The sequence below is a fragment of the Rattus rattus genome, chromosome 6, assembly GCF_011064425.1.
Source record: "Rattus rattus isolate New Zealand chromosome 6, Rrattus_CSIRO_v1, whole genome shotgun sequence".
Lineage (NCBI taxonomy): Eukaryota > Metazoa > Chordata > Mammalia > Rodentia > Muridae > Rattus > Rattus rattus.
This window is the reverse complement of record NC_046159.1, coordinates 83,002,688-83,026,923: the sequence shown is the minus strand read 5'-3', so window position 1 is coordinate 83,026,923 and position 24,236 is coordinate 83,002,688. Positions and strand designations below refer to the sequence as shown.

At 41.0% G+C, this 24,236-nt stretch overlaps 1 protein-coding gene across 2 annotated transcripts in view; it reads left to right on the top strand.

Moving 5' to 3' along the window:
* Herc3 (HECT and RLD domain containing E3 ubiquitin protein ligase 3) overlaps nucleotides 1-24,236 on the top strand; it is an 88,237-nt gene that overhangs the window by 46,520 nt on the left and 17,481 nt on the right. Inside the window, exons 16-23 of one of the 2 annotated variants that reach the window (XM_032906407.1) lie at nucleotides 3,329-3,352; nucleotides 3,439-3,528; nucleotides 5,924-6,094; nucleotides 7,213-7,356; nucleotides 8,651-8,817; nucleotides 12,827-12,893; nucleotides 13,549-13,631; nucleotides 21,094-21,519. In XM_032906407.1, coding sequence (XP_032762298.1) covers nucleotides 3,329-3,352; nucleotides 3,439-3,528; nucleotides 5,924-6,094; nucleotides 7,213-7,356; nucleotides 8,651-8,817; nucleotides 12,827-12,893; nucleotides 13,549-13,631; nucleotides 21,094-21,097 — 750 coding nt within the window. In that variant the 3' untranslated portion in view covers nucleotides 21,098-21,519. Of the gene's footprint in view, nucleotides 1-3,328; nucleotides 3,353-3,438; nucleotides 3,529-5,923; nucleotides 6,095-7,212; nucleotides 7,357-8,650; nucleotides 8,818-12,826; nucleotides 12,894-13,548; nucleotides 13,632-21,093; nucleotides 21,520-24,236 lie in introns of those variants that run through there. The other variant, XM_032906406.1, reaches the window with a different exon arrangement.

The following is a 24,236-nucleotide window of genomic DNA, read 5'->3' as shown; positions in this document are numbered from 1 at the left end:
GAGGCGGAGCCTGAGCGGAGGTAGCTGCGTTCCGAATCAGGGCTATGTGTCTATGTAGAAAGCCTCCTGACCAGTACATCTAGGACGTGTTGATTTCGTGTTTAAGAAAAGATGTTTCCAATTCTTCAGCTCTGAACTATTTACTTATTTATGGCTTTTGTTTTCATATGGTTTGAAGAGTGAATTTGTGCCAGATACAACTCTGTTGCAGACAGAGATCTTGAAGTTCATTGGTACCATGGAACCTTAAGTTTGTGAGACCCATTTCTAGCATATGGATAGCCCAGGATAAACAGCCTTATATAAGAGGTGACCAATTCAATAGTTAAATTCCAAATATTTTGATATATTAGCATGAGAGTAAATAAGAGTGACCTGCATTATGTGTGCACTGACCTCCATTATATGGTCCAGACTTGGTTCCGTGGACTGGAATTGTCTCTGGTGTTTCTCAGTGTAGAGGAGTGTTCTAAGACCCCCTCAAGGAATATAGTTCTAAAGTTTCAATAGGATGGATTTTAATTAATTTTGCTGTGACATGACTTCATTTAAATATGCATAAACACAAAAGGCAGTAGAGTTCTTATTCATATAATATACATAAACCAAATTAAATAAGAAAATATAGTCAGCCAAAGGCTGAGCTGCACTGACTCAGAGTGGTGAGCTAGTGTGTCCCCTGGAAGCAAATGTTCCAGCGTTCTGAAGAAGAACCTCCGCCACCAGGCACAGGCTTGATTCTCCCACAGGCCTCTGGGAATGACTCAGCTTCTTTTCTCTCTCTGCTGTTAAATCATATTCATGGAGCAAGCTACAGAAGCAATGGCTTTTTCCTTAGTAAACGCAGCATGTACATTTCTTTTTCTCTTCTCACTGTACTCACACAGTTAAGTGTTTATAATTCACCCCCGAAGTCATTAACAGACAAGTGTAAATTGTGTGATTACACACACACGTAAGAAGAGATCTTTCAGAGTGTTCTTATGCTGCTCAAAAAATCACTTTTAAGAACACAGAACATTCTAGGAGACATTAAAGCGACAGCAGCGCAGCGGCGCTCAGGTCTCTCAGCATGAATTTTGCTCATTGTTTTCTTTTGATAAATATCGCAAATCAAGATGATCTTTATTGCTCATTTTTTTGTGTTTCCATTAAAGATATTTATTACATAACTGTCAAGAGCACACTATGCTGGAAACAGGCGGATACGATTGTGTCTCTGTAGTATCAGTGCACTGAGCAACAGTGAATTCACATTTACTAGTCATTTTCCACATCGCTTGGCTGTAAGCCTGAAAAGAAAAGCAATTTAAAGGGTTCAAAGGGATGCAGTCCCTCATGGTGGATGAGGCGCAGCATCGGGAGCAGCCGAGTTCATGGTATCTTTCAGAATTCAGTTCCTCAGATGGCTGGTGCTCTCTCTCTCTCTCTCTTTCTCTCTCTCTCTCTCTCTCTCTCTCTCTCTCTCTCTCTCTCTCTCTCTCTCTCTCTCTCCTTTTTTATTTTTGTGATAGGCCCTCCTGTAGCCCAGTCTGGCCTCAAAGTCAGAGAGTGACCTTGAACTCCTTCTATCCTGTCTCCTGCCCTTTCTGAGTGAGAGGATCGTAAGCATGCACCACCATCAGTCTGTGTAGTGCTGGGAATGAGACTGGAGGTTTTACACGTGCAAGGCATGCACTCCAATAGCTGAGCTACTCCCTTAGCCTGACATTCTCACCTTTTATTCTGGCCAGGACCCCAGCCCACAGAATGATGTTTCACACTTCCACGTTGCTTCATTTCCTCTCTTAACCCTTACCAATAGATCCAACATGCTTCTCAGAAGATTGTAAATTGACCATAAGAGCTAGCTATCACAATGGCTGGCCACTAGTAATTTTCAAGCTCTTTTATGCTAGCCTTAATTATTAGTCGTACCTGTGAAAACCAAAGTGACATTTTGCATAGTGTATACACAGGTTGCATATCTATTTCAGAAGAGTTCAAGAGGAGTTCACAGGCCATATGAGAAGCAGGTTCAGAGAACCCTACTGCAGGTACTTGCAGGGCAGCTGAGTCCAGATAGACTACTGGAGGCCAACAGAACTGAGCCATAGGATCAATAATGAGAGATAGCATCAAGCTCAGCTTCAGGGCTGTAGAATCATTATCGTGAGGTACAGGACTTGGTTCAGATAGATGTCCTGTTACACAGACAAATGGGTAGGCGGATGGATGGACAGATAACTACTCAGATGGGCCATGTTTGCTGAGTTGAAGCCCCAGGAACAGCTAGTAATTCTCTACCTGGCAGTCAGTCCCGTGAAATGTTCACGGGCTGCTCAGTGACTGGGCTCTTTTACTACCTCCTTGTTAAATATCCTTCTTTCTGTGGGGTCCAGGTAGGTACGGTGTACTTCTATTGGCTTGTGGTGTCTGATAAGTTCTCCAGCCTGGTTTTCTACATATTGTGTTTCAATCCACCACGTGTTAAGTTCGTGGTCTGTGTTGATAAGTGTCGTCTACTTATGAGTACACCCGTTGGTCAGTGCTGGACGGTGTGGCACGTACTTGCACATAAGTTGCAGTGTCATTGTTCTCCTGCCTATGTTTACATTGAGCGGAGCCAGCCGTGGCTTTGTAACAGGGCATAACCCGGAAGGGAAAGGGCTCACATTTTGGAGGAATTCAATGACGTGCACAGCCTGACCTCCTCAAGTTTCCCTCATTTTCCTGACATAAAACCATACTGTACTTGTTACAAACATTTCCGTTGTGGCTGAATTTGTTTTCCATAACTTCTCAAATTTAGAATCATAACCAAATTCATAGAGCATCTTTTAAGGACAAAATACTTCAATCTAATGTAATTATTACTGTGTGGTTCCTCTAAGCATGTATTCAGGAGACAGAAAGTGTTGGCTTGCATTCCGGATTGAGCAGCTCTAATCTGGAATCCGAGGGTTAGCCTCACATTTGCTCTGTAGCCCAGGCTGGCCCTCAGCTGGCAGTTCTGACAGCTCAGTTTCACAGGTGCTAGGTCACAGGCCTGTGCCACTCTGCCAAGTGCAGTTAGATTTTGTATGAAGAGAACTCAATCCCATGTTGTATGAAAATGACCTTTAAGGGTCTTTTACTTTTTTAAGAAATTATTTTCGCTTTTTTTTTTTCAGTCTTTGCCCATCAAAACATGTCTTCTCTCTCATCAAAACATTGTTAGCTATTGAAATGGAATTAGGTTGATGACTGAATAACCAGATAATGTAATGAATATATATATATTATTTGGGGAGGGATAAAATTATGCTTTTATAATTCAAGTAAGAATTGTCTTTTCTATTCTTTACAGAAGGCCAGACCGTCTATCATGCAGGTAAATAATGCCTTTTGGTTGTGCGTATGTATCTCCAGTGTTCTCTGTAGATGCTGTAATAACAGCAACGGTGTATTTTCTTACAGGATGCTGTAACCCTTTGTTCCTATCCTTTCATCTTTGATGCCCAAGCCAAGACCAAGATGCTGCAGACGGATGCCGAGTTACAGATGCAGGTGGCTCGTCAGAACCCTCTCCTCCTTTTGTCATTGTCATTGTCCACATTCAGTTGTAATTTCTCCTAGTGGAAAGGGTGTTTCTGAGTGAATTCTTACTATGACTTTAAAGAGTTATAAAGGCTCTAATTATAGTCCAGGCTTCTTTTGAAAAAAATTCGGGTTGGAAATGGAGTATATTGTCACACACGCACACACACACACACACACACACACACACACACACGCGCGCACATACAATATTATGTGTATATAAATTGTAGGTGTGTTGGTGTGAGGATGTGTGGGGGGGTGTGGGGTGGGTGTGTGGGTGTAGGAGAGAGAGAGAGAGAGAGAGAGAGAGAGGGGGAGAGAGAGAGAGAGAGAGAGAAAGAGAGAGAAAGAGAGAGAGAAAGAGAGAGAGAGTCAGAGACAGAGGGGGGATACTTTGTTCTTTGCTTTTTTTTTTTTTTTTTTTGCATTACCCTCTATCTCCATACTCTGTCTGGTCTCCTCTGGTGAAATACCTCTCCCTCCTTTCACCTTTTCTTCTGTTACTGTCTTGCCCCCAGTTAGGCCTCTTCTACTCTCTAAGTTCCCTTCTTCCTTCCACGTAAATGTTTACAGTTAAACATATATTGTGCTTATGAAAGCAGGATGGATGTTTCCTCCTGCGTTTAGTGTCTTGCTTAGCATTCCCCTCCAGACTTTTTTCTGCAAATGTCATATTTTCAGGCAATCCCATCACTGAACTCTTTAGAGTTCTTTCTTATGAAAGCCCTTGGCTGTGTCTCTATTTTGAAATATTTTTTAATCTACCTTTTCTGTAGTATTTTCCAAGTCTTATATGAAGGACTCTTTGATCTATTTTGAGTTGATTTTTATACAGGGATGAGAGACTCAGATCTAGTTGGTTTTTTTTCTTTCCTTTTTCTTTCTTTTTCTGTTCATGTGATTATCCAGCTTTTCCAGTATCATCTGTTGAAGAGGCTGTCTTTTTCTATGTGTGTTTTTAACATCTTTGTCAAAGGTGAGGAGTCTAGCTATGTGGGTTTATTTCTGTAATCTGAATTTTTTCTCTTTATTCTTCTGCATAAAATATATCAAATAATACTATTATAGGAGTATGTAAATTATATTAGTATACAGAAAATAAAGTGATTTTTTTTAAGTAAAAGTTTTGATGGAGATTGTATTGAATATCTTGCTTTTGGCAGATGATTGCCCTGCTGTATCAGACTCATCTTTCAGTCTTCTGTGTTAGGATTCCACTTTTTACCCATGCACCTTACACATTTCATTGTCAAGGTCTTTTTCATCTAGCGGTTGAGTTTCTTTCCAGGCTGGTTTTGACTGCACTGTGTAAGATTGCTTTGCAGTCTTGGCCTCTCTCCAGGCCCCTGTTGCTAAGATTACAGGTGTGTACCACCATGGCAGCTTCGGTAATTTTATGTTCAGTGTGTATTCATGTAGACTTGGAGTGATAGGTATTTTCTGTTTCTGCCAGATAGTAAACACTTGAAGCTTTGTGGACCCTGTGTCTCTATTAAGAACTATTTATCTCTTTTGTAGACAGCAGCCTCAGAAAAAGAAAAAGGAGTTTTAAAAAAAAAAACAAGTGTTAGAATATCAAATCACCCCAAAATTAAAGCAAATTTGTAAATATGTAAATTAAAGCTTGAATTTCATATATTTTCTTACATTGTAAATATTATGCCCAACCTTTAAAATGATATAAAACCATTATTAGTTCAATAGTTATGCAAAATCAGGTCCCAGGCTGGGGGAGGGGGGCACATTTTGCTGAGTTGATGCAAGGGGGATTAAAGGGTGATCTTTAATGAATTAAAAATGAATTGTTTAATGGTTTGATTTATTGTGCACTTTATTATAAAATATAATATATTTTGTTCGAGTCTATACAGAGACAATAGAAATCCCCTGCTGTGAGTGGTCTTGTCTTCATTCGTCTTTCTGTTCTTCTCCGGCTTTGTCTCTATCTCTACGTATATCTGCTTTCATATGGATGCAGTGTTGATTCCGTTGAGTTGCAGGTTTTCTGCTGAAAAGGACACTTTCCACACTGCCTGTTGGTTTCTTTTTCTGCTGTTCGGAGAATCGTGTTTTCATGTCCTCTGCCATGATTCTTCAATCGTATTGTTATAATGAATTGAAATCGCTTTACTTGGCCTACTTAATTAGATCATATAACTCACAAATTATTTCAGCTAATCTTGTTGAGTCCGGATTAGAAAGATTTAGATAGCCTGTAAATATAAGTAGTGGAAAAAAGTTAAGGCTTTGGAGAAAAGGCAAAATGGAAACGAAGTCAGCCATTTCTGGTGCTTCACATGCTAATACTTCACATTCTTCAGACTGTGTGCTGTACTCACAAAGTTGCTCTGTTCCATTCCAGGTGGCAGTCAACGGAGCCAACCTGCAGAATGTCTTCATGCTTCTTACCCTGGAGCCTCTGCTGGCCAGAAGCCCCTTCCTGGTCCTTCATGTCCGCAGGAACCACCTTGTGGGAGATGCCCTGAGAGAGCTGAGCATTCACTCTGACATTGACTTGAAGAAGCCTCTCAAAGTGAGCCCCTCCCCTGCATTCTTTTAGTTTCTTGTAAGCATTGGGCAGCAAGCAGAGAGCTTACTAAGATAGGGAGGGCAGCCATTCATTGCTTGCTTCTCCCTCCTCCCTCCCCTCCCTCCCTCCTCCCTCCCTCCCTCCCTCCCTCCCCTCCCTCCTTCTTTCTTTCTTTCTTCCTTCCTTCCTTCCTTCCTTCCTTCCTTCCTTTCTTTCCTTCCTTTTTTTTTTTTTTTTTTACAAAAATCTAATCTCCTCCTTTTGTGAGTCACCAGAAAGAGCATCTCATTGTAGCGTTAGATTAAATGCTGTTGGTTTGTTAAGTGAGCATTTGGCCCTGCCTCTGCTCTCTGTAGTGTGCCTGCTCTAGACTGTCAAAAACAGTCATGTAAGATGTAAGGCTTTGACAAAATACAACAGCCAGGCTCTCAGCTAGGAAGATGAGAAGGTAAATGAGAAATGGAGAGACAGCGAAGTGGGAAGTCCTCTTGAAAGCTATTGGCGTAGCAGTAAATGGGAGCTCAACTTGTAATTAGTAATAAAGTATCTCTTCCCATAGACTGTGCATTAGTGCGTAAGACTGCTTGCTAGGCTGTGTCATATCCTGAGGAATAGTTAATGAATTCCTTGAAGTTGTTTAAATGATTTCTGTCTCTTGCAAATTACCTCATAAATGCTGGTTTCAGGAGTTTCAGAACCACAGTCCACAAGAGATTAAATTGATTTGTTCAACAGCTCACATTGTTACCATTTTCAAAATCTCCTAATAGGACGCATATATACAGCTCTAATCCAAGCTAACCAGGAGAATGTAGGTTCACAGCCATTCTGGACAAAATTTTTCTTAGAATAGTGATAGAGGTATAGCTCAGTGTGAGAACACTTGCTTCTTCTGTGTGTGACTCCTGTTCAACTACCTTAAAAAAAAGGAAATTTTTCAAAGACTCTAATAATCTTACTAGTCTATCTGATTGTTCTCCCTAGAATTTCTGGGTTTTATAACACACAGCCACTGTTTTCAATCAGTTATTCAAACAGTCCTCTCTTACTTTGTCGAATAGTTGAGTCTTTGGCTGGCCATCTCTTTCTTTGACGTATTCATTTTGTTTTCATGTTTCAAGGTAATCTTTGATGGGGAAGAAGGAGTAGATGCTGGTGGTGTTACGAAGGAGTTCTTTCTTTTGCTGTTAAAAGAACTTTTGAATCCCATTTATGGGATGTTTACCTACTATCAAGATTCAAATCTCTTGTGGTTTTCAGACACAGTAAGTTCATAATGTCACAATTAAGTGTACCATTTATACTGAACTTCCTGCTTGTTATCAGACTAGCCCTTGGCTTTCTATCATTGCAAAATTAACCACTAAAATGCTCAACATGTCCAGCCTTGACGGTTGACCTATTTTCAAGATTCATAGTGCATTTTGTCAGCCATGAGCCCCAGTATCATTTCTAGTGGTAAGATCCAGGGCACAGTATACACGAAGGTTAAAAAGAAGTGTGCTGAATTAGTTTCAGGAGCTGGAGGGTTGGGGAAGTGGGTAAAAGCACTGGCCTGCTCTTACACAGGACCCAGGTTTGGCTCCCAGTATCCACACGGTGATGCATCACAAATTCTAGGGGATGTTCTCTGTTACCTCCTCAGGCATCAGGCATACATGTGTCTACAGACATGCATGCAGGGGAAAGAGCCACACACATAACAAAGTAAAATAATGTTATTACCTTAGCTCTTCCCACTCTCTCTCATAGCTCAGAATCAAGATGAGAAGAGGACCTACATAGAATTCCACATGTATGGATAGGGGAGACAGACTGACCTGGTCAGCCCAGGGATTGGAGCAGCTCAAAGGCAGAACCAGTGCTAGATATATTTTTGGGTTCTTTAAGCATTGAGAGAAGTGAAAACATTGCCATCCACTATATGGTCTGTAGGCCAAGGCAGAAGAAATCCTGAAGTGCAGATGCTAGAGAATGAGTTAGGCAGAACAATCCCCAGATACTGGAAACTGTGGTTATGGGGATTGAGTAAGTAAGTCAGAGTTCTCTAGAAGACTAGAACTAATATAAACGTGTATTATATAAAAGGTTTTATTAGACTGGCTTACATCTTAGGGGCTGAGTAGTCAACAATGGCTTGCTATATGCTGGAATAGATGTTGCTCAGTCCTTGAAATCATCATGTCTGATGATTAAAATTAAATTATAATTGATAATAAATATTTATCACTATTCACATTTCATGCGCTTTGTAGATACACGCAGCCAGTGGCTATGGTAATGGGCAGTACACAATACAACTGTTCCATCATCACAGAGCAGTCTGCCGTTCCGCTGGAGAGACTGCGAAGCTATTTATCGTCAATTATGGCTGCTTGACTGGGTCTACATTGCATATATTAACACTAACGAATTTTGACTAGGGAAGCTTCTCTGCCTCAGAGTGTAAACATAAACAGGGCTTTATTCTAATATACTGAAATATTTTGAATGGGTAGTAGAATGTTTCAGAGTCTTCAGAAAGTATTTCTTTCTAATACATTGTGTGTTCCCTAACAGTGTTTTGTAGAGCACAACTGGTTTCACTTGATTGGCATAACCTGTGGATTAGCTATCTACAACTCCACTGTGGTTGACCTCCACTTCCCGTTGGCTCTCTACAAGAAGTTACTGAATGTAAAGCCTAGCTTGGAGGACTTGAAGGAGCTGTCACCAACTGAAGGAAGGTAAAGAGCTAAAAGTTACGCTGATGGTGTGGCCACCCGCCCTCGTTGCTCTAGTCCGGGAGCTAAGATGGAAAGCAATATATGTGCAAGTTTGGGTGCATTCAAACACTGTAGATCACACAGTATCGAGTAAAGCATTGCCTATGTTACTGCGTAGACAAGTGAGGAAATTAAGGAGAGGCTTGGTCCTGTAGAGATGGCTCAGTAGTTATGAGCATCGGTTGCTCTTTCAGAAGACCTGTGGTTTACAACCATCTGTAACTCCAGTTACAGGGGATCCAGTGCTCACATCTGGGTTTGCACAAGCATCAGGCATGCATAGACAAACATGCAGGCAAAAATGCCCCCACACATAAAACAAATAAACCTTAAAATGGAGAGTGGGGTGGGGCATATTAACTCCCCAGGAATATTTAATAATCTCTGCTTTCATTATTTTGCACCGAAGTGGGGGAGGGGGAGAGGAAACTGAGCCTTGTCTTGGTGCAGAGATAACAGTGAGGGAGATTATTGAAATGAGAAACTTTGAAAAAAATTTATTGATAAAGTGATAGATAATTTACAAACTATACAACTGACTCTGTAAAAATTTATTGATAAAGTGATAGATAATTTACAAACTATACAACTGACTTTAGTGTATTTAGAGTTGTGTGGCCATCACTGTAGTCAGTTCTAGAATATTTTCCCCACCTGAGAAGCAACCTGGGAGCTAAAGAGATGGCTCAGTGGTTAAGAGCTCTGACTTTGCTCTTCCAGAGGTCCTGAGTTCAATTCCCAGCAACCACATGGTGGCTCACAACCATCTGTAATGGGATCTGATAGCCCAGTGTTGTTCAGTTCTGATGTGTCTTAAGACAGCTACAGTGTACTCATGTACATGAAATAATATTTAAAAAAAGAAAGAAAGAAAACCATCCTGACCTTGCTATGTTACCCTGGTCTCCGTATCATGAGTCCTAGGTAAATACCAGTCTGCCTTCCCCTCTGTCAGTCTGACTATTGTAGTTTTTGTTTGTTTTTTTGAAACAAGGTTCCATTATGTAGCCCTGACTGGTCTGCAACTAACTATGCAGATGGAAGGTGTCTTCAAACTCACAGTCTTTGCCTCCTGAGTGCTGGGATTAAATATGTGTGCTATCATGCCTACCTACTCTGGATATTTTTTTAAAAATGGAATCATAAGTGTTGTTCAGTTTATCTATTTCATTTGGTATGTTTCCCAGATTTGTCCTGTTATAACATGAATTAGTGGTTCATTTTTCAGACTGGTAATACTCCATGGTGCACCATTCTTTGGTCTACCACACCACTGTGTGTTAGCCTACTGTGTAATACTCCTTTGTACATATACATCATATTTTGTTTCTCTGTTCTTCAGTTGATGGACACTTAGAATGTTTCCGCTTTGGAACTACTGTGAACAGTGTTACTGGGAACATTTATATATACAGGTTTATGTGTAGGCATAAACTTTTGTTACTTTGATGTTCGCCTAGGAATGGCATTACTGATTCATATACTAATTCCATATTTAGCTTTTAGAGGGGCTGTCAGAATGCTTTTCAAAGTAGTCAAGCCCTGCTTTTATGTTACTCTAATTTCTTTGCATAAGTGCCCCCTTTTTCTTGAGTTCCTCTGTGTTGCTTTTGGGTCGCAAACAAACACACAGCTGGCTTCAGAGGAAGGGAAAGGAGGGAGGGAGGGAGGGAGGAGGGAGGGAGGGAGGGAGAGTGGCTTCTTAGGGGAAGTGGTGCTGGTTTAAGTTGGAGCAGGGGCTGCTGGTATAGCTCGGTTCCACCATGTTTGTGTAGCATCCCAAAGCCTCTGAGTTTTCAGTTCAGCACTATAAAGCAACAAGCCTATCTGCCACAGTAGTGAACATCTGTAGTCCCAGCATGCAGGAGGTTGGGGCAGAAGAACCAGGAGCTTAAAACTCACTTCATTTCACAGCTGGTTCAAAGCAATAATATCTCAGAAAATAGTGTGTACTGAGCTTAGGGGTATAGCCTAGGTTTAGTCCCTAGTGCCAGAGGGGTGGAACCCCAAAAGCCAAAAAAAAATTACTTAAAAGATGAAAGGAGAAGTTTCTAAGATACCCTCTAGAAAAGAGACTGCCATGCTTACCTAGGATACTTAAGAATTCAGGAATAGTGGAATGGGAGCACCGAGAAACTTAGAATACGAAAAGAAGTGGAGGAGACACAACAGGCTGGATTTATTTTGGTTGCTGAAGAGAAAGTTGCAGTAAGAGATGTGGCTGCTCTTTGCTTTGCAACCTTGTCTGAAAAGTGGATATTTTGAGGTGTGGTTTTGGCTGGATACCTGGTGCTAGACTCCGGTTCCACGGAAGGAACTTTTCCTTCAGGTGGCTCTTTGGTTTGCTTTCTCTGCAGTCCTTCCTCATTGCTGACTCACCCCATTGTTTTGACATCATCTCACACAGCCACAAGGCTTTGCATAACCTTCGAGGAGAGGCAGAAGGAAGTAGAGCACAGCAGGTCTGACGTGCAGAGCTTGCCTGTCACTTCCTAGGCAGAGGCTGGTGTGTGGCATTTTAGATGTTTTCCTCAGAAGCCTGCCATGTTAATGATTTGACCCAGCAAGAGGAAAGCTGGGAAAAGTACCATTGTGTAGTCTCTCTCAGAAGGAAAGGTATTTCCTTTTTATATATAAGTATTTATGAAAAGATAAAACTTCCCAAGATCCTAGCTCTTCGGGTGACCCAGTGTAATACCGAATCGAATCTTCTCTTCAGAGGCTTTGCACTGCCCTTTATTTCCTGCAGCCACACTTAAGCTGCTGTTCACACCTACCAAGCAGGTGCTACTTGCTTTTCCAATTCATTCTTTTTAAGGTATTCGTTTGTGAATAATGTGTGTGAGATCTTCTCCATTGCACCTGCGCAACAGGGGTTCATTCATTCCAGGGTTGATGCTTCTGAAAGCCTCTATTATTTGCTCGTTTTGTGTTTTTTAGTGGTTTCATAAGTACAGTCTTGTGTCATGTTTTCCAAACCCTCCTTTAAGAGTGGAAGCAACTGCTTTAAGTGTCTTTTCTGTCTGTTTCTGGGGGTTGTTTTGTTCCTCATCAATTTTAGGACTGGGTATTGAACTAGGAACTGTAGTGTGCTGGTCGAGCCACACCCACCAATCCCAAAGGTCTCTTTTTTAAATTAGTTTTATTGGAATTGTATTTGAGATTTTGGACCTTAGGAATTTTAGTTTAGACATTAGGGATCCTGATGTTTGAGGATTTCAACATTTGGAATTGTGGTTTGGGTGATCAGGTCCCATCTGGATAAGGTGACTGTATGAATAACTTTTCTTTTGTGGTGATATAAAGTCATGAAGAGCTTTCTGGGCTTCCAGTTTCAGAGAGCTAGGAGTCCGTCCTTGCAGGGGTGCACAGCAGCAGGTAGCAGACATGGTGACAGGGACAGCTGGGAGCTTATGTCTCAGCCCTCAACCAGGAAACAGACACAGCAGACTGGGGATCATAGTGGCTTTGAGACTTCCGAGTTCCCCAATGATACTTCCCCCAGCAAGGCCACACCTTCTAAACCTAACCAAACAGAGCCACCAAGTGGGGACCAAGTGACTTTGTAGCCTTTTTTTTTTTTTTTTTTTTTTTTTTAATGGCATTAGGATTATTCTCCCAATGTATGGGGGCAAAACCAGTCTATGGGGCCGTTAGAGTACCTTGTTCTTGTGTACAGTAAGCATGTATACAGTAAGCAGTGCTAAGGAGGAGCAAACATAAGTGTGTCACAGATAAACCCATCTTGGTTCCTTTGTCAGTTTAGGGATATATGTCAGGAGGGATGGGAGTCAGTACGTCTGCTCCTTTAGCCCCCTAAGGTTTGGGTACATGGCTTTCTATTTTCTGAATTTTTATTCACTATAGACTTTTCTTTTTTAGTTTCCTTGGCAAATAGCCTGGAGGTAAATGAGATAGAGTCATGATTGCAACGTTTGATGTGCTTCTTTTCCTTTACTTCCGTGACTAGGAGTCTTCAAGAGCTTCTAGATTATCCTGGCGAAGACATCGAAGAGACCTTTTGCCTCAACTTCACGGTATGCACTCCTGAATGTATGACTGTGGCTGTTCTTCATGGTGATGGCAGGTCATGATTAACATTAGCTTTCACAGAACAGCAGAACCAGAGACTTTCAGCCAGCATATCTTGAATTCAGTAAATGTGTTACAGAGAGGAATCTGTTTATCTGTGCACTTAGGAAAACTGCCAGAACATTGGTCTTCTTTTCACATTTCTACAGCTCGTGTCACTCTCTCTTTGATTCCTTTACTCCATGGCTTATAATGTTTTTAAGATGTTAATTTTTTTTTGTGTGTGTGTGTATGGAATAGAGTTTATTCAGGGCATGGGAAGGGGAGTTGAGGAGGTAGTAAAGCAGAGAGAGAGAGAGAGAGAGAGAGAGAGAGAGAGAGAGAGAGAGGAGAGAGACTGGTCGGAACATGTGGAGAGAGAGCAGGGAGGAGAATGGGGAGAGAAGGGACAGATAGGGTGAGAGTAAGAGATTAAGAGGATAAGAGAGTAAGAGCAAGATGTTGATATTTTCTGACTCCGATTTTTATCCTACCCCGGATTTCTGGTAAACATGGTTATGAAATTATATGTATTCCTAATTTCTCCTGAATCCTTTGGGTTCTAGAGTGGCAAATGTTTAGTTAACAAGAAATGGAAACACATCTTTTTCTGCTTTGAAGGTGTGCCGAGAAAGCTATGGGGTGATAGAACAGAAGAAATTGATACCCGGGGGAGACAGAGTGGCCGTGTGCAAGGACAACAGGTTAGTCCTGACCTTGGGCTGATGAAGATGAGGGTGTTTTACTTTCCTGAAGTTTGGTGTATTAAACTAGGATTAAAATTATATTTTAATTTCTCTATAGAGAAGGTGAGGGGAATAGAGCAGGAACTTGAAGATTGTAGAGAATTTTTAATGGCAGGGCAAGCCAAGGAATTTGGTGGATATCTGTTTAGCTACAGATCTGCATCCTTTTGGCTTTGAAGCTGAGTAAGTCACTAAGTCACATACACTGTTTGCTTTTAGATATCTCATCTATAAAGCAAAGATGATAAAAATCACCCTTCGTATCTCATGGGATAGTCCTGTGAATCCTGTAATATATAGAAAACTATTTTGAATGAAGGTATTTGAATTACAAAATGAATGAACAGCACAGGGTTTCTCCTATCTAGCAGAATGCGTAGTGCTAAAATGCTATATAAATATGTATTGAACAAATAAAAACTTTCAGTGTGTAGGAGAAGCTGACTCAGAGCCCTTGGTGCTATACTTTCACAACTAATTGCTTTTCAATCCTGAAAGTTGTCAGGATTTCCACCTCACAGTAAACAAGCAATTAACTCCATTCCAGACAGCAGCTCTGTGCTCATTAACCCAGCTCAGTTGTGATCTGCACTGTTGTGATGATGAGACTTTTTTTTATCACAGTTACTACAAATAACCTGAGAAAAATAACCTAAAGAATAAAGGTTTTGGCTCACAGTCAAACATAAGCTGGCGAAGCGTCGTGGCAGCAGGGTATGGTGCAGGGAAGCCACCTCTTCCATGGGAGCCAGACATACAGAGAGGCTATAGGAGGACAGGAGCAAGATTCATCCTTCAATGATGAGCCCTAGTGGCCTACTTCCTCCATTAGGGCCACCTCCTCTCGGCCCCATTAATATGAACTCTGTAACGGGTAAACCCATTGGTAAAGTTGGTACTGTTGTTATTCATCTCAACACAAGCTAGGGACTAAACTTCAACACACACGCCTTTTGAAGGTACAGTTCAGATGTGGCTATCTGAAGACTCATTTTGGGACTTACTCCTCAAAAATATCTTCAGAGACCCCAAGCCTTGGGTTCCTTTACCTGTGCTTCTGAGTGACTGGCCTATAAATGGAGTTTCCTCTATGCCCACCCTTCCCATAAAGATTAATTTGTTTGAGTCACGGAACTCAGAGAAATAGTCACTTGTGTGGGATGCCGATGAAGAGACACGCAAGTTGAGGGAAATGAGCTTTTGTGTCTCCAAATCTTGTCTGGTTTGGGTTTTATAGAGTCTTCCCTTGTGTATCCAATCCTAATAGAGTGAGTGGGGAAACTCAGCAAGGTGTACTTGTATGGTTCTCAGACTGTGTTACATTCTTAGTGTGGATCAGAATCCCTTCTGAAGTGGGTATCTTATCATCTGTTATTACCCAGGCAGGTCAGAGTATGGCAGAGACAATAACCCAGGACCTTAGGTCAAAACAAAACAACACATACACATCCCAGAATGTCTCAGTGGTGACTTAACTATTTTTAAGGTGAGATTCGTAATTCAGGTTTGAAGACTTAGCTGAGTTTTTCAGGATGAATCTCAGTCCCTGGGTTATCTTGTGAGAAGGAGGTAAATATTTTGTTTTATTTAGTTTTATGTTGAACAGTTATAATCTGCACATTCATCTACAAACACTGGATGTTTGCTGTGCGCCCAGCATGTTGCAGACCATAGGAGATGACTAGTTTCTATCCTTCCTTCGATGTGAGAGTCGAGAATGTACACAGATAAGTGACAGATCATAGTATATGGTATATGAGTTAAATGTCAAGTGCCATGGAAGTAGGAGAGAAGCAATGGACTTTTTATAAGGCATTTAGGAGTGTAGATGTTGGGCCATAGTTTAGGCTGGTGAATGTGTGAGTCAGAATTTCCCGGGTTGATAGAGGATGGAGATTATTAAGAATTCGTGAGTGGGCCAGGATGTGGTGGGCGTAGGAGGTCTATAGTGAAGACTGGCAAAGCCTGGAACGGGGCTCGGATTGAAAGATAACTGGCCTCAGATTAGAAAGATAGCTTTAATGACCTTATAGAATTAGACAGAGTGTACAGAGACCTGAGAGGAGGCCATTGAGCTAGCTCAGATAAAGAATGGCAAGGGCCAGGGTAGAAGTTGTAGAAATATCAAGTTGATAATACATGAATGGCACCAGTAGTAGGTGTCTGATTATGTGTGAGTAAGGCTCGAACTGGTAACCGTGCCACAGTTTCTGATTTGGGTAGCTATATAATAGATAACAGACTATAAGTAAAGGTGGTTCGTCAAGGGAAGTTCTGTTTTGAATCTATCTATTACTTTGGCTGTCTGGCTGATAATACCTAGGGAGTTATTTAAAGCAGCAAATTGGCGTGGGTCTCAGGAAAGGAGGATCATTAGAAATCTTCGGTTATGCCTGCCAGCCTCAGTTGACAGTGACTTTGAAGTCACTTGAAGTGGGAAATTGATAGAAATGTTAAAAGAAAATACACATTTTTTAGGAGGACCTGTATAATTAGATTGCAAGTCAAGCCACTTCGGTGAGAATTTCCGTGTTGTTGCCACCCTCGTTGGCCATCAGTAGAGCTTGTGTGAGAAAAGCAAGGGGCCTGGAGGATGAGAAAATGCTTTTCTCCAAGGGGGAAGGCTGTGAGTAAGGGAAGCTGGACACAGGGAAGCAGGGCTTCAATTAGGCTGCGAGTTAAACTGTAGAATCACAAGATTTTATTTGTAAGTATTGACCCCCCACACACTCACAACCCACAGCTCTCACTTCAAAGTGAATAAGAGATAGCTTATTCTAGAGCCCAGTTTAAGTGACTGTGGCTTAGAAACATGGTGCTAGGTTATCACAGGTTCCACGTTCCCATGTGGAGGCAGTTGTACTGCAGCGGAACAAGGAAGGTCATAAACTGAGGCAACTTCAAAACACAGCGGTGTAAGCATCAGGCTAGGGACCTACAGCCTTCCACCCTTTCCGTATCACTGCGGTTCTCACAGAAAGTTTCTGCAGGCACAGCTTTTCTTTGGATTCTTGTTTACCTACGAAATCTGGAGAATTTTAATTCCTAAGCTGACTTCAGGCTTTAGTTCTCCTACTCTAAATAATTGTGAAGCTGCTGACAGAGAACCTGTGACAAGTGATCCACCTTTATTTCCTTCCTTTGAAAAGAGAAAGAGATGATAGACAAGCTGATAGTCTTACTTTTTATTGACTTATTTTTATTGAGGCATTTTTACAAAAGAGCTAGAAGCTAGTGCAGGTTTGATAATCTTTTTTTAACCTAATATATTCCGGATCAAGCACCACAGCTTCCTGTTTTCATGCGTGTGGATATTTTCATAGACTTCAGCAGCTGAGCATCCCCAATCTAGAAATATAAACTCAGAGACATGATAAGCAACATGTTGTATTGGAGTTTCAGATGCTGGAGCATTTTACTTCAGGTTTCAGGATTAGGGTTCTCTTTGCATGGTATCTTATAGCACACAGTGATCTCTTCTGTAATATGAACCTTCCAGTCAATCTAGGATGTTGTCTTTGGAAAGTGTTAATCCTGCTGCCAGAATATTATATACACAGCAAAAATGGCTTTAGATGATAGTTACCTTGGTATCTTTGTCGTTCTACTGCAATGTATGAGCATGACCGTGGTGACTCTTATAAAAGAAATCCTCTAACTGGGGGCTTGCTTACAGTTTCAGAGGGTTAGTCATGTTCCTTATGTGGCAGGAAGCAAACAGACATAGCCCTGGATCTGTAGTTTGAGAGCTCTCCATCTTGATCTGCATCCAGTAGACAAAGGAAGAGGGAGAGGGAACGTGTGTGTCTGAGTGTAGCATAGTCTTTTAAAACTTCAAAACCCATTCCCAGTGACACATTTCCTTCAACAACTCTGCAACTCCTAATCCTTCCCAAAGAGTTCCACTTACTGGGAACCAAGCATTCAAACAATGAGACTATGGGGGGTCATTCTCATTCAAACCACCATGTTTGGCTGTGGAAGTCTAGATTTGACTTAAATGATTTTGCAGTCATTAAAAATCTGTATTGGATAAGGGACCAAAAAAGCAGGTATTTTTATTAGCATTATAGTTTATCCTCAGGATATTTTTCCTTTGCAAGAACGGGCTTATTTGTGGCAAATTTACAAAGCAAGTATTGCTTACAGTTTGGTTCCGGTTCTTCTCCTTTACTCCTGATTTTGGTCACTGTGTTATAACAGATGCATGTGCATATGTAGGTACATATACAGCTATATGATATATGGTGACATTTTGGTTTATGACCAAATGCAGGAACAACACCTACAGAACAGAATACATGAGAGTAAACAAGTATGTCACCGGGTTTTATATTTGTCATACTCTACTTTCTATAATTATTTTAGAGTGTTGTTGATATCCAAAAAGCACAGCTCTCACCCCAAAGGGAGTAAGAGTTTATTATACAGCCAAAGGAGTGACCAGTTTATGGTAAGCATGAAGTTCATTAAACCAGGTTCCATGTTTCAATAAGGAAGTCAAAAAGTACATTACTGGAAACCTCAGAGAGATGGGTTCCAGCAAGATGGGGGAATATCTCCTGTAGGCCTCAGATGCTGTCTGATGACCTCTGTCTGCTAAGTTAATCCATCCCAAAGGAGGTTTTTTTCTCTTAATCACAGAATGGTAGGCCCAACAGTTTGCTAATCACAGGATGGTTTAAGCCAGGATTAACTGTAATTAGGCAGTGGACATATTCTAACCGCACCAGACCACTGACGTTCAAATCAGTAGTTCAGATTTGCAGACGCAGCTTCTTTCTGGGAATTCTCATTCTCAGTGATAACTGGCAGCCACCTTCAGCATCAGGTGTGTGTCTCTCTAGGCCTGTGTAAGGACAGACTTTGAAGGTCACAGAGTGACAAAATATCCTATGAGTGTGTTTCATACAGGGCATCCGCAAGACGTGTGACTTTATAGTCTTTCATAAGGTGTCTTACTGTTTGTATTAACTTAGTCTTAGACAAGCGTGTGTGTGTGTGTGTGTGTGTGTGTGTGTGTGTGTGTGATTTGTTGGAAATTAACACTGGGATAGACAGCAGCCTGAAAAGGGGTGATGGAATATTTCATTCATGTTCTGGTTAGTCTCCACAGGGCCATGTGCGCTCTTGAGGAGAAAAAGCAACCCAGCTCAGGACAGCTTCCAATATAGTCAGTGGTTGCGACAATTTTATGCACTTAGAAATCTTTTTCATACTGTTATAAAATCATTTCTCTCATACCTTCCTTATTTAGCAGACATTTCTCTGAATCAACAGTTCAGTTGAGTCAACAGTTGCAAGATAAACTGTGTGGGAATACTGCAATAAAACTGTTTAATCAGGGAGATAAGCTGTTCTCATAGGCCACCGGAACTGGGCTCCGGAAGACGTAATTGCTGTCCTCTAATGTGAAGACAGAGAGGTCATGTTAAACCTAGGTGCTAGCCTACCAACACTTGGACACTAGGAAATGGGGGAGAAGGGACACACACACATGAAAAGGTGTTTTGTGGGGTGATGGAGAAGCCCGAGTTGTTCAAACAAAGAGGAGTGGGGCACTGCTGGGAGAAGTTTCACTGGTACAGCTGACTCAGCACAGGTGGGGGGTTAGGCGAGAAGGTAGGTTTCCATTCTCTGGTGCTGAGAAGTCTTGCTTTTCAGTTGCTGGTCTCCCTTTGACATCAGTGCTACTCTTACAAAATGCCTACTGTGGGATGCTGTAATGGTACCAGAAAGATTGTTCACAAATCTAAGAGCAGTCACAAGGCAGGACCCACAAACTCCATTCGCTCTCCTGCACTCTCATAACGCCGGTCTCTTTTTTTTTTTTTTTTTTTTTTTTTTTTTTTTTTTTTTTTTTTTTTTTTTTTTTTTTTTTTTATTATTAACTTGAGTATTTCTTATATACATTTCAATGTTATTCCTTTCCGGTTTCGGGCAAACATCCCCCCCCTCCCCTTCCTTATGGGTGTTCCCTCCCACCCCTCCCCCATTGCTGCCCTCTCCCCAACAGTCTAGTTCACTAGGGGTTCAGTCTTAGCAGGACCCAGGGCTTCCCCTTCCACTGGTGCTCTTACTAGGATATTCATTGCAACCTACGAGGTCAGAGTCCAGGGTCAGTCCATGTATAACGCCGGTCTCTTGAGTGGTTCCTGAAGCTGCAGGGATTTCACACTACCAGTGAGCGAGCAGGCCGTTCTAGAGCAAACATGACCTGCAGTTCTCGAACCCAGCTTATTCCTTTCACTGTTCCAAGGCCATCTCCCACAGGCTGAGGGCTCAAGTTTCCACACTCCTGTGACCCCTGTCAGGTGTCAATTGGGAGCCTCAGGTTGGCTTCACCTTGGCTTCTGACTGACTAGCTGGTAAATTAAAGTTCCTATAACCCACTACCTTCGGTTCTATTGCTATACTTCAGCTGCCCACACGTTTCGGGGACAGACACTTGCCTCTGCCGGTTTGTTGTGACAATGTTACACTGGATACACAGGAGAAGATGCCTCAAGAGGTACGGTCTGGAAGAAGCGTGTGTCCCTCAGGTTGCATCTCTCTAGGAACTCCCGCGTGTTCGACTGTCCAGTAGCTATTCAAACTCTATCCTTTTGGGGTCTCATAGACAGTTCATTGTATAAGCATGGAAGCCTGACCAATGGTAAGGAAATTTTAGTGGATAAGATGGTGCAGTCTAATGCTAGTGTACTGAGTAGGGAAACCCAGTGAGGCCTATTCAGGCTTTTCCTGGGCTTTGTAGAATTTCTTCATCTAGAGTATAAGGTAGAAGCCCTTGAAATGGACTTGTGACCTTTTATAGGACAAGGTTAGTTAAAGAATTACGGGTTGTTGCCCCCCCTCCCTTTGTGTAGCAAACACGTGTGTGTGTGTGTGTGTGTGTGTGTGTGTGTGTGTGTGTGTGTGTGTGTGTGTATGGAACCCTGGGCTCTGTCACTAGTAAGATGTTTGGATCAAAGTACCAGAGGAATACAAATTCCATTCAAATGAGTTGCATGCATCCAAAGACAAGCACTTCTGTGGCCACTTGCTGGTGTCTACCTAAGCCAGGTCTCTCCTTAGTGGTGGTAGTGGTGGTCACATCTGGATGAAACCGTACTACGTCACTCCTGAGATTAAGTATTTTTTGTATTCTTTAGTATGTGTTATTACCACTGATGGAAAAGAAAAGACCTTAAGTTGGTGCGGTTAAATTCCAGCTTTGTTCTAAAGGGCATCTAAATGCTATAGAAAGGACCTAAGAATGGAGCTGTGGCTCTAAATGACTTCTCTTGACGCCTCATGGACGTTGGTGAGGGCTAAGTTATGTTTGCAGTAAATGGTTACAGGAACAAAAGGTAATGAAAACACCAGTCCCACTCCCGGACTGCTCTCCTAAGGACAGCATGTAAACCTTCCCACTTGGCAGGTGATGGAATTGAAACAAAGAATTACATCATTTGGCCAGCTCTTCAGCTAGAAGAAAAGGACCTGACTCGGGGCCTGTGCTCCAGGAGTTGTACCCTGCCACTGAGAGCTCACAGCGGAACTTGAGAGTTCCTGTCCTCTCCTCCAGGGCAAAAGAAATAACTGAACGGTTTACTGTGTCTCCTCTCAGGCAGACGACAGTTTCCTAAGAAGAGAAAGCTGGTATAGTTAGGCGCATACTATAAATGTGTGAAATTGAATGCCTGGATGCTGAACTAGGGAATACAGTGCATGTTTAGCATTTAAGATGTGGTAAAACCTTCATGAGCAGCTCATGCCTTTGATCCCAGTGCTGGAGAAGTATAGCCAAGCAAATCTTTGTGAGTTTGAGGCCAGCCTATGTAAGTGAGTTCCAGGGCAGGGCTTGAGCTGTCTTGAAAAAATAAAAACAATCAATCAGTCAAACAAAACACCAACAACCGCCTCATGGGTATGTGTCATTCTGTGTAGTCTTCTATGTAAATGTGTTTTCTTTGGCTCTTTGCTCTGTTTATATATATATATATTTTTTAAAATCACCCTTTCTCTATTCTTTGAGCCCTCCCCCATTTTTATCAAAAGTGTTATAAATATCTTTTGTATAAAAAAAGGATTATTTTTGCCTTTAAAAAAATGCATTTTTAAGGATCAGATTCCAAGGATAAATTTGAAAGTATGCCATTTTGAATCTGTTGACAAATATTTTTGCTGGGTTGATTCTTATTAACGAATTATACCAGGTTATTCATCCTTATCAGTGTACAAGAATCCCCATTTCACTCCATCCTCACAGTATCTTCAAAATATTTGCATTTGTTTCATACATAGGGTACTTTAAAGATTCTTCACAGCACTGATCCGTTCAAATGGCTGTGTGAACTTCTAAAATATTTTCAAAAATACGCTTTAGAGGTCGTGTTTGCACAACACTGCACACATCTGAAATTGCTGCTTTAAAAACAGTTTGTTTTATGTTCTATGAGTTTCAGCTCAAAAAGAAAACAGCATCTGTTTCCATGCTTGTACGTTTGTTTCCATGTATGTGTGTGCGTGTGTACGACCCTTCAGACAGGCAGAGCTGAGGCACCAAGCTTACATTGTGAGCCTTGAAGTGCTGCAGCTTCCTGTGTCACACTCTTGAGATCGTGCACTGAATAGATAATGTACGCCGCTGGCTGGTTACATCCGGTTGCTGGGCCTGGCTGGCCTGTCAAGGGTTAAAATGGTTTACTGCAAAGCAGTATTTTACTTGCCTGGAGGAGATGGTGTCCTGTGGACACTGCAGTGCAGCTGTGACGCACTTCAAATAAGCAGCTCAGGAGATCCACGTTTAGGATCAGCTCAGTGAGGAAATGAATTGACCTCCATCCTAAACATCCCTGATGGACATGCCTATAAAATATAGTATGTATGTCATATAAAATAGTGCCTGCCAGCCACGGCACACGGTTGTGACATGTGTGTCTCCAGCCTTGTCAGAGCTCTGCCTCACCTCGATCTGGGCGTAGCAACAAGTCTCCCTCCCCAGCATCTCTTCTTTTCAAAACAATCAGCTGGGGTTCTTTATGTAAATCTCTACTGGTTATATTTTAATTTTATGTAAATATCTGCCAATTTTATTTTCATTTTAGTAGTGTAAAATAATTTTATTTTCACTGTATTTTAGTAGTGTATTTAGTACATGATTTGTCAAGCTATTAAGATCTTTGACTTTCTGTCGTCTATATCTGTTACAGATATAATTTGCAGTACTAATGTTTGCATTTGAAATGAGTGTAAATATCCAAGATTTGATTGTTTTCTGATTTTTTTTGTCTTGTCATGTCTGTTTATTTCTTTTGGCTGTATGTGTCCTAATCTCAGCCTTTCTGTACCTAATAATTGACAAATATTTTATGTATTTTCTTCATTAAAAATGTTTCCTTGAGTCAAAGTCTAACTTGTTTCTGAATTATTGAAAGCTGTCTTAGCTATTCTGATGGATAAACAGCATAAAAATTATATTAAATTCCAGATTCTACTTGGGCTTTGAATTGAGTTGTGATAAATTATAAATTAATTTTGGAAGAATTTATATTCTGTGATAATCTTCTAAATCAGGGATTTTTTTGTGAAATCCCATATTTTTTATATGCATCACACACATTTTTATTATAGGCTAGCTTATGTTTATATATGTATATACTATTTTTAGTATAAAAGAAACCTTATATATTTTAATGCCTTGATTATTTATTTTTATATATTTACCTGACAACCAGTCGATTCAAACTTGCATCTAATTGTTTTCTAGTTTATTCTTTTGGGTTTTCTATATCTAATAATCATATATCTAGAAAATAAATTTCCCAATGTTTAGACCCTTTATTTATACTTAGTTATTTTTTAATTCTTACTAGACCTAGAGAAATATTAAGTGACAGTCCTTCCATTTCTGAAGATGAGTGAATGTTAATTTTCATTACCCTTTTTTCTTATTAAAATAATCATATGATTATGATGACCATAATTTATAATACACACTTTCAGTTGGATTGGTCTGACCGAAAAGATGGTTACCACTACCTTAGAGTTGTTCGTAGCCATCTGTTGTCATTAGCAACAGGTTAGCACTGCCCCCACCCCCCACGTCATCATCAGATTTTGCTGCAGTGTAATTAACCCTTGCAGCAAATGGAAAAGAATGGCGTCGTTGCGTGTATATGTGTGTGTGTGTGTGTGTGCATGTTTTTGTGCATATGCACGCACATTCATATTGTCACATTAAATTCTTACCTTGTCTGAGAGCAAATTAAAATCAGGCTTTATATGGAGGAAACCCAAACAAGACAGTTTTTGAATGTCTTATATTTCTGGATTACAAGCCACATCCTTTTCTGATAATAAGGAATCACCAAGGTAGAAATTAAAAAAAAAAAAAGCTACCATTTTCTCCTGCATAGCAGGGGAGGGAGAGAGTTGAGTTTTCTATCAGGATCTTTTGTCTTTATTATAACAATAATAGCTGGGAATTATTCCTAGGTGTCAGACGCTGCTGTGTGGGCTGAAGTGTAGTAACTGATTTTCTCTTCATAATAATTGCGAGGAAGGGACTGTTGCCACCCA